The 14,089-nt window shown below is 40.5% G+C and overlaps 1 protein-coding gene across 1 annotated transcript in view; it reads right to left on the reverse strand.

The window, feature by feature from the left end:
• Positions 1–457: 457 nt before the first annotated feature.
• LANCL2 (LanC like glutathione S-transferase 2) overlaps positions 458–14,089 on the reverse strand; it is a 58,889-nt gene continuing 45,257 nt past the window's right edge. Inside the window, exons 7-9 of the mRNA XM_015074445.3 lie at positions 6,790–6,966; positions 6,439–6,511; positions 458–3,083 (exon numbers count right to left, since the gene is read on the reverse strand). Coding sequence (XP_014929931.2) covers positions 2,977–3,083; positions 6,439–6,511; positions 6,790–6,966 — 357 coding nt within the window. The 3' untranslated portion in view covers positions 458–2,976. The remainder of the gene's footprint in view (positions 3,084–6,438; positions 6,512–6,789; positions 6,967–14,089) is intronic.

Consider the following 14,089-nt stretch of genomic DNA (forward strand, 5'->3'; position numbering starts at 1 on the left):
TCAATTTCCTCCTTTCTGCCTGGGGCACTTAGGGGAAGGGACGTTGAGTGCAAGTCAGAGTGTGACCACTGGTGACAACCATCTGCGCGTCTTCCATTCTGTTAACCTGGGCAAGGCTGTCGGCTTTCTCACCTGTGAAACAGTCATAGTAATAGTGCCCCCCTCCTGCAGTGTTGTCACCATTAAGGACGTGAGTGCTAAGGCCTGTCACACTATGCCAGCCACATAGATGCTGCTCTTACCATCACTGCCCAGGTTTCAGAGGGCCTTGGGATAGGAAAAGAACGCATGTGTAGAGACCTTCAGCAATCATCCCAGTGAATTATTCAGCACATCGTAAGGTGGGCACCCGCCACATTTTTAAGTGAACAGTGAAATCTTCAGACTGGTGACCAATGCTCGTAACCGTCACCCTTAAATGCAGAGAAGAGGTGAAAACAAATGAAGATCCCACCAGTCATCATCACAAAACTGTCTTTACTAACAAAACCAAAGAACCCCACACACTTTTTCCGACATCAACTATTTTTTTCTTCCAAATTTTAAAATGGTATTGTGCATACATGTAGTTGTTTCAACTCAGACACATTTTGGAGGACACAAAGAAATCAAGAAATCATTGTGAGATGTTTTGAGATCTAAATTCAGACCTACATCTATTAAACTGACTTCTGTGAGTCCTCTGCTCCTTGGCGTGGATGCCATCACTCTTCCGCCTTCAGGGACCAAGAGCTGGAACTGTCCTCAGGCAGCAGCTACGTGCCAGACGCCAGGAAGCGGGCTGACGTGGAGTCACAGAGCTGCACATCTGTGAACATCTAGTGGGTAAGTAGGAAGGTGTCAACCCAGCTGGGTTAAAAAAGAAAAAACCGTAAATAAAATCTCCGTTTATTCCACAAGTATTTTATCTTTCCCTCAGTACATTAGTCAGAAAGAAGCCTCGTGCTTATTTTTCAGACCTGGTGGGATGCCCAGGTGAGTCACCCTTGCTGTTTCTGGTCTGGAGACACGTGGCCAGAACCAGGACTTCCATGCGCTCCCTCTGGCTGAGACAGGCACAGCCCCTGTGCGGTCCCGCTGGCTTCCCCTGACAGAGCTTACAGCCGAAGCCCTGAGTGCCGCCATGAACGAGGCAGGCCAGACCTCGTAAGCTGTGTGTGTGCGGTTTGGGTGAGGTGGGTGGGAGGGAGGGTTGTTTGGCTGGGCTGTGACACCCGGTGGTGAGCTCTCCTACCAGATACTCCCCCTCAACTCATTCAGGACAGCATACTGTGCCTGAGAAGTTCCTGAGCAGGCCCAGGGAGTTGGTGAAAATAGAACCATGAGGGTTTATACTCATGGAAGCCATCCACCTAGTTTGAGAGAAAATAGTCATGGGTTAGAAACAAGTATCTGCAATGAAGGGACCCATGAGGCATCATCTAGAAACTGAAGGTCATGTTAGGGTGCTGGCCCCACAAACAAGGCTCAGCAACATTCCGAGAATTGCATATGCATGAAGGAGATTTGTCTTCTACGTGGATATTCATGCTCCTTTATGAAAGGAGTGGACATGAGGGCTGATAAATGATTGGATGGTCCCTTACAGACCGGGACCAGATGACCAGAGAAACCTGCTTTTAGTCTTTTACAATCCATGCCTCAGCTCACAAGAGGAGAAGTATGTAGAAGTCCTAGGCTACTCGTATTGTGATGACAAAAGTCTTCTAAAAACTGAAATCCACATGACAGAACTATTGAGGGTATAGTAATCGAAATGAATGCCCATTTTTTTTTTTTTTTTAGATAAAACATGTCAGACAAACACCGTCATTTTCTTGGTTAGAACACTATGTTTCCCATATGCATAAATGCAGACTAGGCCTTTTATGGTTAATATATTTCATCAAATGTGAGATTTCAATCACCCAAAAGTGTGCAAAAAGTGACTACTCCTCCCAAATTTACACTGTGATAAGTTACTGAATTTTGAAATAAGTTTAATTGCAGGGACATGGGAACAGCTGAGTATCTTTCCACTTATCACCATCTGGAGTTGTATCCACGGAACTTATAATAAGTTATAATGCTGATAAAATTGAGGTGCAGTCTGTTTTAATATAAACCAAATCTAGAATTGCCAATGCTTAGTCATTGCTGTTTGATTTACAACATGGTCACGAAATGGCTTCCCTTGAATGTTCTCTGATTATCATGAAGTCCACTCCCCAGGCGTCCACTGCTTGGGATTGTAAGGAGACTCTGGAACTTCACGTGGGAGCCGGAAACTCCTGCTGGGAATAGGGAGCCCCAGCTGGCCAGCAATGCATGCCCTCTGGCCTCTTAAAAGCACAAAGGGTGAACACAAAACACAAAGAGGGAGCGTTCAAGCACCTTGCGCAAAGGCTCAACCCCTGCCCCCAACCATTCCAGCAAAACTCCTTTAATTTGGTTGCTTTTCAATTTTTGGAGTGGTCTTTCCTTCATGCTTGTCTGAAAGGTTCTCATGGAAAATGCTGAAGAAGTAGCACTAGGATGTCACCTTAGAGATTCTTTCTGATAGATGAGAGACATACTACCTGACTATTCCCTGTCAGTACACAAGACACCTCACTTTAAATATTATATACAGAGAAGTGGCCGCTGCCTTACCCTCGTGTACGGTCAGTTCTGGGCTCACGGAAAGAGAAGGGCTTTCTGTTTAGAACAACTTACATTTGCAGACAACAAACACCAGAAACATGCAAATGCTACACAAGGCTGGACGCGAAGAATTCATATTTGACACCAGTGAGGGGAACACTGTTACAAAACGCCAAAGGGATGGTTTCTGTCATTCATGCTCTAACTTGAGGGTCTCTGCAACGAAGGGGGTGCCTGTGAAGGTGTTTGCTTCTCTTTTTTTTTGTTTTGCCTTCTTCAGGATTCACAGTTGGCTCTGTGTCAGGCACTAAGCAATCTGGCTTTTGGTCCAAACAGGTAGGTGTCTTAGCGGTCTCACTGCATCTTTTTATCCCTCTGCGAAGGGGCAAGTTCAAATGCTGGAAACCGTGATGTCTCTGGTACCAGGATGTCGGAGAGAAAGTGAATCGCCCCAGCCATGCCTGCAATGTAAAATGTAGATCCTTTTAGGAAAGGGCATGAGGGTAGAGTCTGAAAGAAAGTGGCCCTTAATCATTTCCTTTACCAGGGGCTGGAGGGATGTCGGAAAAGGCGCTGAGGATTTTACAGATGACTTCATAAAAAAACCAGAAAACAGTTTACCTCAAAAATCCTTATATCAGCACCCAGCAGGCAATGATACCAGTTTTCTTCCCTGCCTTACCTTTCCTAAAAATTGGGTTCTGGGTTTTAATCCTGTATCTTGAAACTTTACGATGAGCGCACAGAACAAATCAAAAAAGTTATGGGTGCTGCCGGTGTGCTATTTTAACCATAAAACTCCCTCTCTCACAGCTTTATTCTTATTTCAAACAAAAGGCTGCATTTCATATCTTCTTTAAGTTTTAAGAATGTTAATTTTTTTAAGTTTTTAATTTTAATTCCGTGTAGTTAACATACAGTGTTATATTAGTTTTAGGTGTACAATACAGTGATTCAACAACTCTACACATTTCTGTGTTCATCAAAGTAAACTGTATTCTTAACCCTTTCACCGACTTCACCCCCCTGCCACGGACTCAGCTCCGCTCTGGTAACCATCTGTTTATTCTCTATAGTTGAAGATTTGTTTCTTGGTTTCTTTTTCTTTTCTTTCTTAAATTCCACATATGAAATCATACAGTATTTGCCTTTCTCAGACTTATTTTGCTTAGCATAATACTCTCTAGCTCCATCCATGTCATTGAAAAGATTTCATTCTTTTTGATGGCTGAGTAATGTCCGTGTGTGTGTGTGTGTGTGTATGTGTGTGTGTGTGTACTACTTTAAAATGTATGCTACTTGAAAATGAACTTTATTTTCATCAAAATCCACACTCCAAATCATCACTGCAGTCTACACCAGCATTGGGCTTTCAACTGACCTATGGAGGGTGGGTGAGGAAGCCTGCTAGCTGGCTCCAGTCTCCAGACCCCTCAAGTCCCTTTTCAATAGAAAAATTCCTCCCTTAATTGGATTATTGTTTGCTTATAGTTCTTCTTTTGATGTAAAATGTGCATGCAACGAAACACACAAATCTTCAGTGGACTCACTCTGAATTTTGACAAATGTGCATACACATTTGTCAAAATGTGTATCAAGAGATGTGGAAATTTCCATTACCACCCTTAGAAGTGCCTGTCCCTACCATCAATCCTGATGTGGACTGGTTTGGCCTGTTTCAGAACGTCCTGTGAATGGAGTCACATAGTACATAGCCTGTTGTGTCTGGCTTCTTGCCTCAATGATTTTGCAATTCATTCATGCTTTGTGTGTGTCATTGGCTGTTTTCCTACATTTCGGTTGTTCCCAGACTTCCCTGTAAGTTTTTGTTTGAAGGAAGGGTTCTAGGAAACCACTGACTTATTAGAACCCTCAGGAGGGGTCCTAGAGTGGCCAGGCTGAGATGACCTTTGTTCTCTTGTTTTGGTGAGGGGGAGCAGCAGATTCACCTAGATGGAGCACTTGGGACGGAGAAAGTTCCAGAGGGGTCATGGATGTCAGCATCCCTTTCAGCCTAGTAGTCTCCACACACGTATTCACTGTTACTACTTACCACCCATCCAACAAGAATCTATGGAGAGCCTACAGCCAGGTACTTGTGAGACACAGGGGAACAGATGAATCGGAGACCTTCCCAGCCTTTATGGAATTATACACTCAGACTTCAACCTCCTGGGGTTTTAGCTGCCATTAATAAACTTGAATGAACTCCATTTAGAGTTCAGGTATCAACTCTGTTGTATCTGATGCAAATACACTGCCGTTTTATGATGTAAAAGACTAAAATTTTTTTCTGAGAATTTTTTTTTATTATGATTTCTTTGAATATTAAAAGGATATTATCCTGTGAAAGATAAGAGCAAATGCTCTACTTTCTGCTCATATTTCTAATATGTGATTAAAAAATACTACCAATAGCAGAAATAGAACAGGGCATTTCACTACAAACAATTCAGACGTAAGAGGATAATAAAGAAGTACTATCACAGCTTTACGCACATAAACTTAATGCCCTAGGTAAAGTGGAACAGTGTCTCAAAAGCACAAACTGCTGAAACTTACCAAATATGAAATTGATAACTTGAACAGCCCTATAAACTACTGAATAAACTGGACTTAGAGTTTAAAAACTCCCCAACCAAAAAATCTTTACGCCATAATTTAAGTTAGAATTAACACCAATTCTTCCACGAATTAATACACTGTCTTTTCCAGAAAACAGAATATTTCTCAAACCAGTTTATTAGGAATTAACTCTGATACCAAAACCAGACAAAGATGGTGCAAAAAAGGAAAAGTCTAAGCCAATATCTCTCACGAATATAGATGTGAAAATCCTCAACAAAATATTAGCAAATGCAATTCCGCAATATATAAAAAGACCAAGTGAGGTTTATCCCAGAGATGCAAAGCTAGCTTAATATTTAATAATCCATGATGTTAATAAGCTAAAGAAGGAAAAAAAAAATCACATAATCGTATCAACTGATGCAGAAAAAGCATTTGACAAAATTCAACACCAATTATTTGATTTAAAAAAATATTCAATCATTTATACCTTCTGAAGTTTACTTTGGAATTAATATAAGATGTACCTTTTAGAGCAAGAAGTTATTAAAAGTTATCATCAATTTATCCTTTGCCCTTTGATTTTTGTGGCTTAAATGATAAATTACCCAATTCACACACACACACACACACACACACACACAATATAAATGTAAAAAATGTAGGAGTCCTCTTCGTAGGATTTCTATTTTGTTTTCCTGAATTATATTCTCTAGCTTGTAGCAGAATTATTGTATTTGATTTCCTGTCATTGCTTATTCTTCAGAACTTTCTTCTGTACACTATTATTTTTACCAACTACAACTACTTCTAACTGCTAATACTGTCGAGTTACTAATATCAATTATTCATACTTATTTATATATCTAAAATAGTTAAATGTATTTAAATAACTAAATATGTTTCCTGTGAATAGATCAATATTATACGTACACAATATAACAGATGAAATGCAGAGGAGCAAACTTATTACTTCTTCTATTACTGACTAGCAAACATCCCATGTTCTGTCTGCATGTAGTCTTGACAAAAGATCAAGAAATATTTGAAGGACATTCGCAGGTACACAAAATAAGTAAGGCAAAGAGACTCATAATTTTCAGCAACAAACTACTTGGTTCAGGTTATCTTATGGTTGTGGAGGTATTATTCAAGTAAGAATAAATGGACTAGAACCAGTGCACAAGGACAGGGGGACCAAATTCACCCACCCACATATTTAAACCTAGCTTTTTTGCTCGCTCTTACCTTCAAAGAGAGAATAAGGTCTGTCAGGAATGCGGCACCCATGTGCTCCATATTCCAGACACCACTCTGCAAACTAAGAGGAAGCATATTTAAGAGCAGAGATTTCACTTGGTGAAAAGGCAACAAACAAGACATTGCAATGAACTCGCCAGGAATCTAATAAAGAAGATTCCCAGGCAACCAGAGAGGGGTCAACAGGGCACAGACAGGCTAGGGCATGGCTATGCCAGGAGAAGCAGGGGAGACCGTGGAGTTGGGAGAAACAGGTTAAGAAAGGAGAGGAACTGTATTTTTGGATTTTGCGTACGCTTTCCCGAGTGTTCAAATGTTGTTTACATAAAGACTCCTTACTTTGCAAGCTCGGTAGAGATACTTTTTGTCCTGTGTGAGATGGTACAGGGACAGGAAAGAATAGCCGTTCCCAGCCGTCCCATGGCAGATACCATAGCCCTTGCGAAGCAAACCTCGCTGCCAAATCACATCACTACACTCCATGGCTTCTTTCAGGTATTTCTCCTCCTTAAAGACCTGGGCAATGAAAAGTAAAGCAGTGTTAAAAAGATGTTTTGAGGGGCGCCTGGGTAGCTCAGTGGGTTAAGCGTTTGACTTTGGCTCAGGTCATGATCTCGCAGTCTGTGGGTTTGAGCCCTGTGTTGGGCTCTGTGCTGATAGCTCCAAGCTTGGAGCCTGCTTTGGATTCTGTGTCTCCATCCCTCTCTGCCCCTCCCCCGCTTGTGCTCTCTTTCTCTCTCTCAAAAATAAACAAACATTAAAACAAAAAAAAAAGATGTTTTGAATGGTAAGTTAGTAAAAGAGTTTCCCTTTCTGGTTAGTAAATTACACAACATTAGGAAACCTGAAGCGGCTCCTAGGGTAAAATGAGCACCTCCAGCAACACCATGGTGCAGCACTTTACAATCTACCCATCTCTTCCCCTTGTCCTCCTAGTTCAGGCTTCTGCAAAAGTAATTCTAAAATTTAGTTTAAAAAATCAGAATAAAAGATGTCAGAAAAAAAAATGGGGCACCTGGGTGTTTCAGTTGGTTAAGCGCCTGGCTCTTGATCTCCGCTCAGGTCACGGTCTCGTGGTTTGTGGGTTTGAGCCCCATATCGGGCTCTGTGCGGACCATGTGGAGTTTGCTTAGGATTCTCTCTCTCCCTCTCTCTGCCCCTTCCCCACTCTCTCTGTCTCTTAAAATAAATAAACTTAAAAAAAAAAAAGCTACCAGAAACTCTTTGGTAAGATGTTTTGACGAATACTCAACATCCTGGGTCAGCCACATTATCAGTAAGACCCTGATGGCCTGGCACTATCAGGGCGGGCGAGATCTGTCATGATCTATCACAGGGAAACCCGCACACAGCTTCCTGCTGGAGCAGACATGCCTGGGTTGCAGAACTTAATGGCACTGATTCCACTTAGCGGTTTATATGGACAGACACAAATGAGCTCAGCAAAGACAAATGCCTGGTAGGAGGAAGCTGGTTTTTTTTGCCTCCTCATATTCCCTTTTAAACTGTCTTCTCTTTCTCCTCACATTTCATTAATTTTGTTTCTATAGTCCTTCTCCCGGAATCTGCTGTCTGTAATCTCCACTTGCTTATCACCTCATTCCATTCTACTGCAAATGAGTTTTGGGCAATGAATTAGAGGCAAGGGGGTCATTAGAGCTGATCTTTTTAGGGGTAGCAAATAGGATTCATCTACTTGTCAGTGATTAGTAGTGACCTCAAAAAAAAAAAAGGGTGAACTGTGTGAATCAGGGTCTGTAGAGGGTAGGAGGAGGGAAAAGAGAGGGTCATTTGCATGTTACTCACTATTCCTGATCAAGAGTCTGTTCACCAGAGTCAGATGCAAGACTAACCCATGAAAGCCATTTGAGATGTGGGCTCTGGGGTAAGACTGCCTGAGTTGGAATCTCAGCTCTGTGTGGCCTTGGACAAATCACTGAACTTCTTAGGTCTGTTTTCTCAACTATAAAAGGATACTATTTCCTCACCTCAGTGGCTTCTTATGTGTATTAATGACACCAAGTCAATCAGATGGGGGGGAAAAAGTCTTTTCAATAAACAGTGTAGAAAGAATCAGATTTCCTGATGCTTAACAAACAAAGAACCTCTTTTGGGCTGCCTGGGTGGGTCAGTCACTTAAGCATCTGCATTCGGCTCATTCGGCTCAGGTCATGATCTTGGGTTCGTGAGTTCAAGCCCCGCATCGGGCTCTGTGCTGACAGTTCAGAGCCTGGAGCCTGCTTCAGATTCTGTGTCTCCCTCTCTCTCTGCCTTTCCCTCGCTCACACTGTCTCTGTCTCTCTCTCAAAAATAAACATTAAAAAAATTAAAAGCAAAAGCAAAGACACACTCTTCTTACCTCACATGCACAACCCTAATATACAAAATATACACGTAACATACAAAAGTTAACTGGAGATAGTTCATAGTTCTAAATGTAAAATCTAAATCTGCACAGTTTGTAGGAGAATATTCTCTGTATAATCTGGGGGTAAGTAAAATTTTGTGACAACTGATAAAGGGAAATCTCACTAAAGTGGAGTTGGGAGGTTAGAAGGGAAAGCCTCAGCACTAGAGTCCCTTCCAGGAAGGCTTGTCAATTCCAGACCCCACCAGAAGAGGAAACAGAAAAGAATCATCAATTACAGGCCCCAACAGGGAATAAGGTTCATTGCATGTTCTACAAGAAATCGACTACCCCTGCAACGCAGCCAATGAGAAACTGTCATCACTCTGAACTCTTGCTTTTTCCTAATGGACTTACATTCAAAACAAGTCCTCCCCCTTCCTCCTTCTCCATAATACGGTTCTCTCCTTTGTTGGACTTGCCTGTGGTTTTGCCATAGCCTGCACATGCCAGGATGTAATTCTCTGCTGTTCTTGAATAAGCCCATTTTGCTGGTAAAATAACTGGCTGTTTTATTTTTTAGCTTAACAATTCTTAGACAAGACACAAAAAGAAATTACCATTAAAAACACTTGATAAAACACAGACTTTATCAGAATCGAAAACTCTCTTCATCAAGAGATACCATAAAGATGATGATTAGGTCAAGTATAAAATTATTTCCAAACCATATAACCTGACAAAGACTTGTAACAGAAGATACGGAGAATTCTTACAGCCCAATAATAAAAAGATAAAAGAATAAAACAACATGGGAAAAAGAAATGAAGAGATAATTTAACAAAGGAAGATATACAAATGACCCATGAACAGGCAAATCTGCTCATCATTAATCTTTAGGAAGATGCAAATTACAACTACAATGAAATAGCCACCAGAATAAAATCAAAATGACTTAGAATACCAACTGTTGCCAAAGATGAGGAGAACCCTCTTCCACTGCTGATGGGACTATAAAAGGCACAACTATTACTCTGTGCAAAGCTTTGGCAGTTTCTTACAAAAATTGCAGCTACTTTCTGATCAGCAATTCTACTCCCAGGTATTGGCCCCAAAGACCTGTACAAGTGTTCATAGCAGCTTATTCATTAAAATAAGTGAAACTGGAAAACAAATTAATAAACTGTGCTATGTTTATGGAAGTGATTTTTAAACTTAGGAAGGTATCATGATCTTGAGGAAGGAGGAAAGAAAGTAGAGTTTGAAAGAATCTCTCCAGGGGAGTCTGATATGCACCCCTAAGTATTCCATTTTTCAAATAATCGACTTACAAAGGAGCCTCTGGAACACAGTTTATATCAAAACATTTTCTGATGCATGGTCAACAGCTGACCATCAGGGAGCATTTCTGCTAGAATTCTATTCTGGGGTTTTCGGTGCCAGCACTTAGGTGCAGGAGCAGGGAAGGCAGTGGTTTCACACTTGAGCGTGAAATCGAAACATTACGTTGATATCACATTGGTATGATTTACATGGTTTTTGTGGGCATCATATTTGTAAATACCTTTCCAAATACAATTTTCATCTGACCAATGTTGGCATTTGTTTATAGTGGCTGAATCCATGCAAACTGCTAATACCAGAGGGTCCATATGTGTAGTTAGAAGAAGGTAGAATTTGTTATCATTACCTGTAATTTACTGTCAGATAATCAAGAACTGATTATAACTATTCAGCAAAATAGCTTCCAGCTATAGGGTCTACAAACATAATTTGTTAGAAAGTCATTTGCAATTAATAAAATTCCTAACACAGCATATTGTTAAGACCCTGACATTTTTTTCAAGGATCATCTAAACTACTATAGAATTTTAAATTAACAAATAATACATGTTCATACAAAGTGGAGTACACTCAATACCCACTGCAACTTAATTAGCATCTATAGGAAGGGAAAACAAATTAAGTGAGCCTCCACTCAATTTATAGTTTTTTTTAAGTTTATTTATTTATTTTGAGGGGTGGGTAGGGAGGGAGGGGACAAAGAGAGAGAGAGAAAAGGTGAGCAGGGCAGGGACAGAGAGAGAGAGGGAAAGAGAGAGAATCTCACTGTCAGCGCTGACACTGATGCTGGGCTTGAACTCAGAAACTATGAGATCATGACCTGAGCCGAAATCAAGAGTTGGACATAGAACAAACTGAGCCACCCAGGTGCTCCTATAGTTTCATGTGTGAAGGATATTAATAAATTTTCAAATACATGAAAGCCTTATGCTTTCATAAGCATTCTTGAAGAACTTATGAGTTGACATGCCAGCATGAGAAACTGTTGAAAATTATTACACAAAATGTAAGCACTTCCTAATTCTGAGACCCCTTCAATGAACGCAGACCCTCTTGAGTTAACAAAAACCTGAGAGAAAATGGTGCCTAGAGCTGTGTTTCTCTAGCTTTGCACTTCCAACCCCGCTCCTGCTCACACCACCCTCTGCCTCAGCCAAACAAAAATCTCACCCTCTACTCTCTGACTCTGAAAATATATTTTTACCCCTAATTGTAAAACTATGTTCTAGAAGCCTTTTCAAATTGCCATTGATGCCCTCTTCCCCAAAAGATTCTGGTGCTTCTTGCCCTCCTCATGTTTGACTGGCGGTGTAAATGGACAAAATTAAGTTTTAGTGATGAGGAATGGGATCTTAACGGGTTTTGCTCCACACTTTCTAGAAGACAGGAATTTCTGTGTTGGAATAAGCAGGGCAAGGACAAGCGTTCAAATGATATTCTGAGTGAAAGCCGCACAGGCAGCAGGGGGTCTGTGCCACCTGTGGCACAACCGGGAGCAGAGCTCTGCTACGTGAGACCAGCATAGGTGCAAACAGATGGTGGTGACGGTCAGCAGGGCTAATAGACATGGACCTCCCCAGGATGATGGCCCCGCTGGAAGCCCTGACGCCTCATTACTGCTTCCCACTGGCTCAGGGGTGGGGGTGGGGGAGACCCTCAGAAGCCAAGACTATGGGCCACCAGGAGTGCCCCCCTCTACAGTTTATCCCCTTTAATGTGAAAGAGAAAAGGGAGTCTGGCAAACAAAAGCTTTCATATTTTAACAAAGTCCTACATCTGTTTTGAATATCAGAGTGTCCTTGTTTGTCAACAATATACTTAGATATTATGGTTGGATATTTATAATATTATAAACTTATCTCTATGTCACTGAAGTTCCAATGATTGCTCTAGAGTTCCAATACAGGGAGGCAGTGACTTGAACAAAATTCTGTTTTAATTTAAAGGCTGAGGTATTAATAGTTAAGAAGACGAATCATTAAATTCGTCTGATTTCCAAAGTGTATTTCATTGTGCCTTGCTCTTACCAAATATCCTAACTTTCTATTTTCTTGAATGCTCATACCTGAATTTTATATTATTTGGATACTTTAGCTATTACTATTGTAGGGAGACTAAAAGATTCTGAAAAATTTGCCTAAATTATGAGAGATACATAGTTAGTCACAAGGGGAAAATAAAACTGATTCAGAGACCAGTTCTCTTGTTATATTCAGGTAGAAATGTGAATTCTGCTTCATTAATTCCATCTACTTCCTCAAAACTAAGGGACTTTGCCAAAACACTAATCAATCTTTGTGATTATTGTCATATACTTTGATATATGAGCAACAACCTCCAACATCAAATATTATAAATAAAAATGTATTTAAAAAATAAAATTATGAAAAAAGCATTGGTTACAATCCAATTAAAAAACGCACAGAGGGCGTAACTGGGTGGCTCAGTCAGTTATGATCTCATGGTTTGTAAGACTGAGTCCTGTGTTGGGCTCTGCTGCTGACAGTACAGAGTCTGCTTGGGATTCTTTCTCTCCCTCTGTCTCTGCCTCTTCCTTGCTTGTGCTCTCTCTCTCAAAATCAACAAATAAACTTATAAAAAAAAAGGGCAGAGGATTTGAATAGACATTCTTCCAAAGAAGACATACAGATTGCCAACACACAAATGAAAAGATGCTCAACATCACAAATCATCAGGGAAACAGAAATCAAAACCACAACGAGATATCACCTCACACCAGTGAGAATGGCTAAAATCAAAAAGACAAGAAATAACAAATGTTGGAGAGGATGTAGAGAAGAAAAAACCTTGTACACTACTGATGGGAATGTAAATTGGTTTAGCCACTATGGAAAACAGTATGGTGGTTCCTCAAAAATTTTAAAATAGAGATACCATATGATCCAATAATTGTACTATTAAATATTTACCCAAAGAAAACAAAAACATTAATTCAAAAAGGTATGTGTACTCTATGTCTATTGCAGCGTTATTTATAATAGCTAAGAGGGTGTGCATGGAGCCTACTTAAAACAAACAAAATCAAACATGAATCTAAGACAAAAGATAAATCCATCTGAAACTTAAAGTTACACAGAAAAAAAAATTAAAAAAAAAAAAAGAGTGATTAGTGCCTCGTTGACTTGGTTAAGCGTCCGACTCCGGCTCAGGTCATGATCTCGCGGTCCGTGAGTTCGAGCCTCGCGTTGGGCTCTGTGCTGACAGCTCAGAGCCTGGAGCCTGTTTCAGATTCTGTGTGTGTGTGCCTCTCTCTCTGCCTCTGCTCATGCTCTGTCTCTGTCTCAAAAATAAATAAAAACATTTAAAAAAATTTGTAATAGCTAAGATATGGAAGCAGCCTAAGTGCCCAGTGATACACAAATGGATAAGAAAGATGTGGTATGTTTGTGTTTATATATATATATATATAAAATATATATATGGAATATTACTCAGCCATATAAAAGGATGAAATCATGCCATCTGGGACAACATGGATGGACCAACAACGTATTGTGATAAGTGAAATAAGTCAGACTGAGAAAGGCAAATACCATATGATTTCACTTGTATGTGGACTCCAAACAGAAAATGAATAAAATAAAGAGCAGAATCAGACCTGCAAATACAGAGAACTAATGGTTGCCCAGGGGGAGGAGGTGGGGCGACGGGCAACATGGGTGAAAGAGAGTAGGAGATACGGGCTTCCAGTTGGGGGGTAAGTCACAGGAATAAAAGGCACAGCCTAAGGAATAGAGTCCAAGATACTATAAAAGTGTTGTATGGTGACAGATGTTAGCTGCACTTGTGGTGAGCCTGGGAGAACATATAGACTTGTGGAATCACTATGTTGTACACCTGAAACGAATACAACATTGTGTGTCGACTATGTTCAAATAAAAAATTAAAAAAATAATAAAATGTGTTAAGTCTCCTAAAAAACGTGCT

Source organism: Acinonyx jubatus, chromosome A2 (genome assembly GCF_027475565.1).
Source record: "Acinonyx jubatus isolate Ajub_Pintada_27869175 chromosome A2, VMU_Ajub_asm_v1.0, whole genome shotgun sequence".
Classification (NCBI taxonomy): Eukaryota; Metazoa; Chordata; class Mammalia; order Carnivora; family Felidae; genus Acinonyx; species Acinonyx jubatus.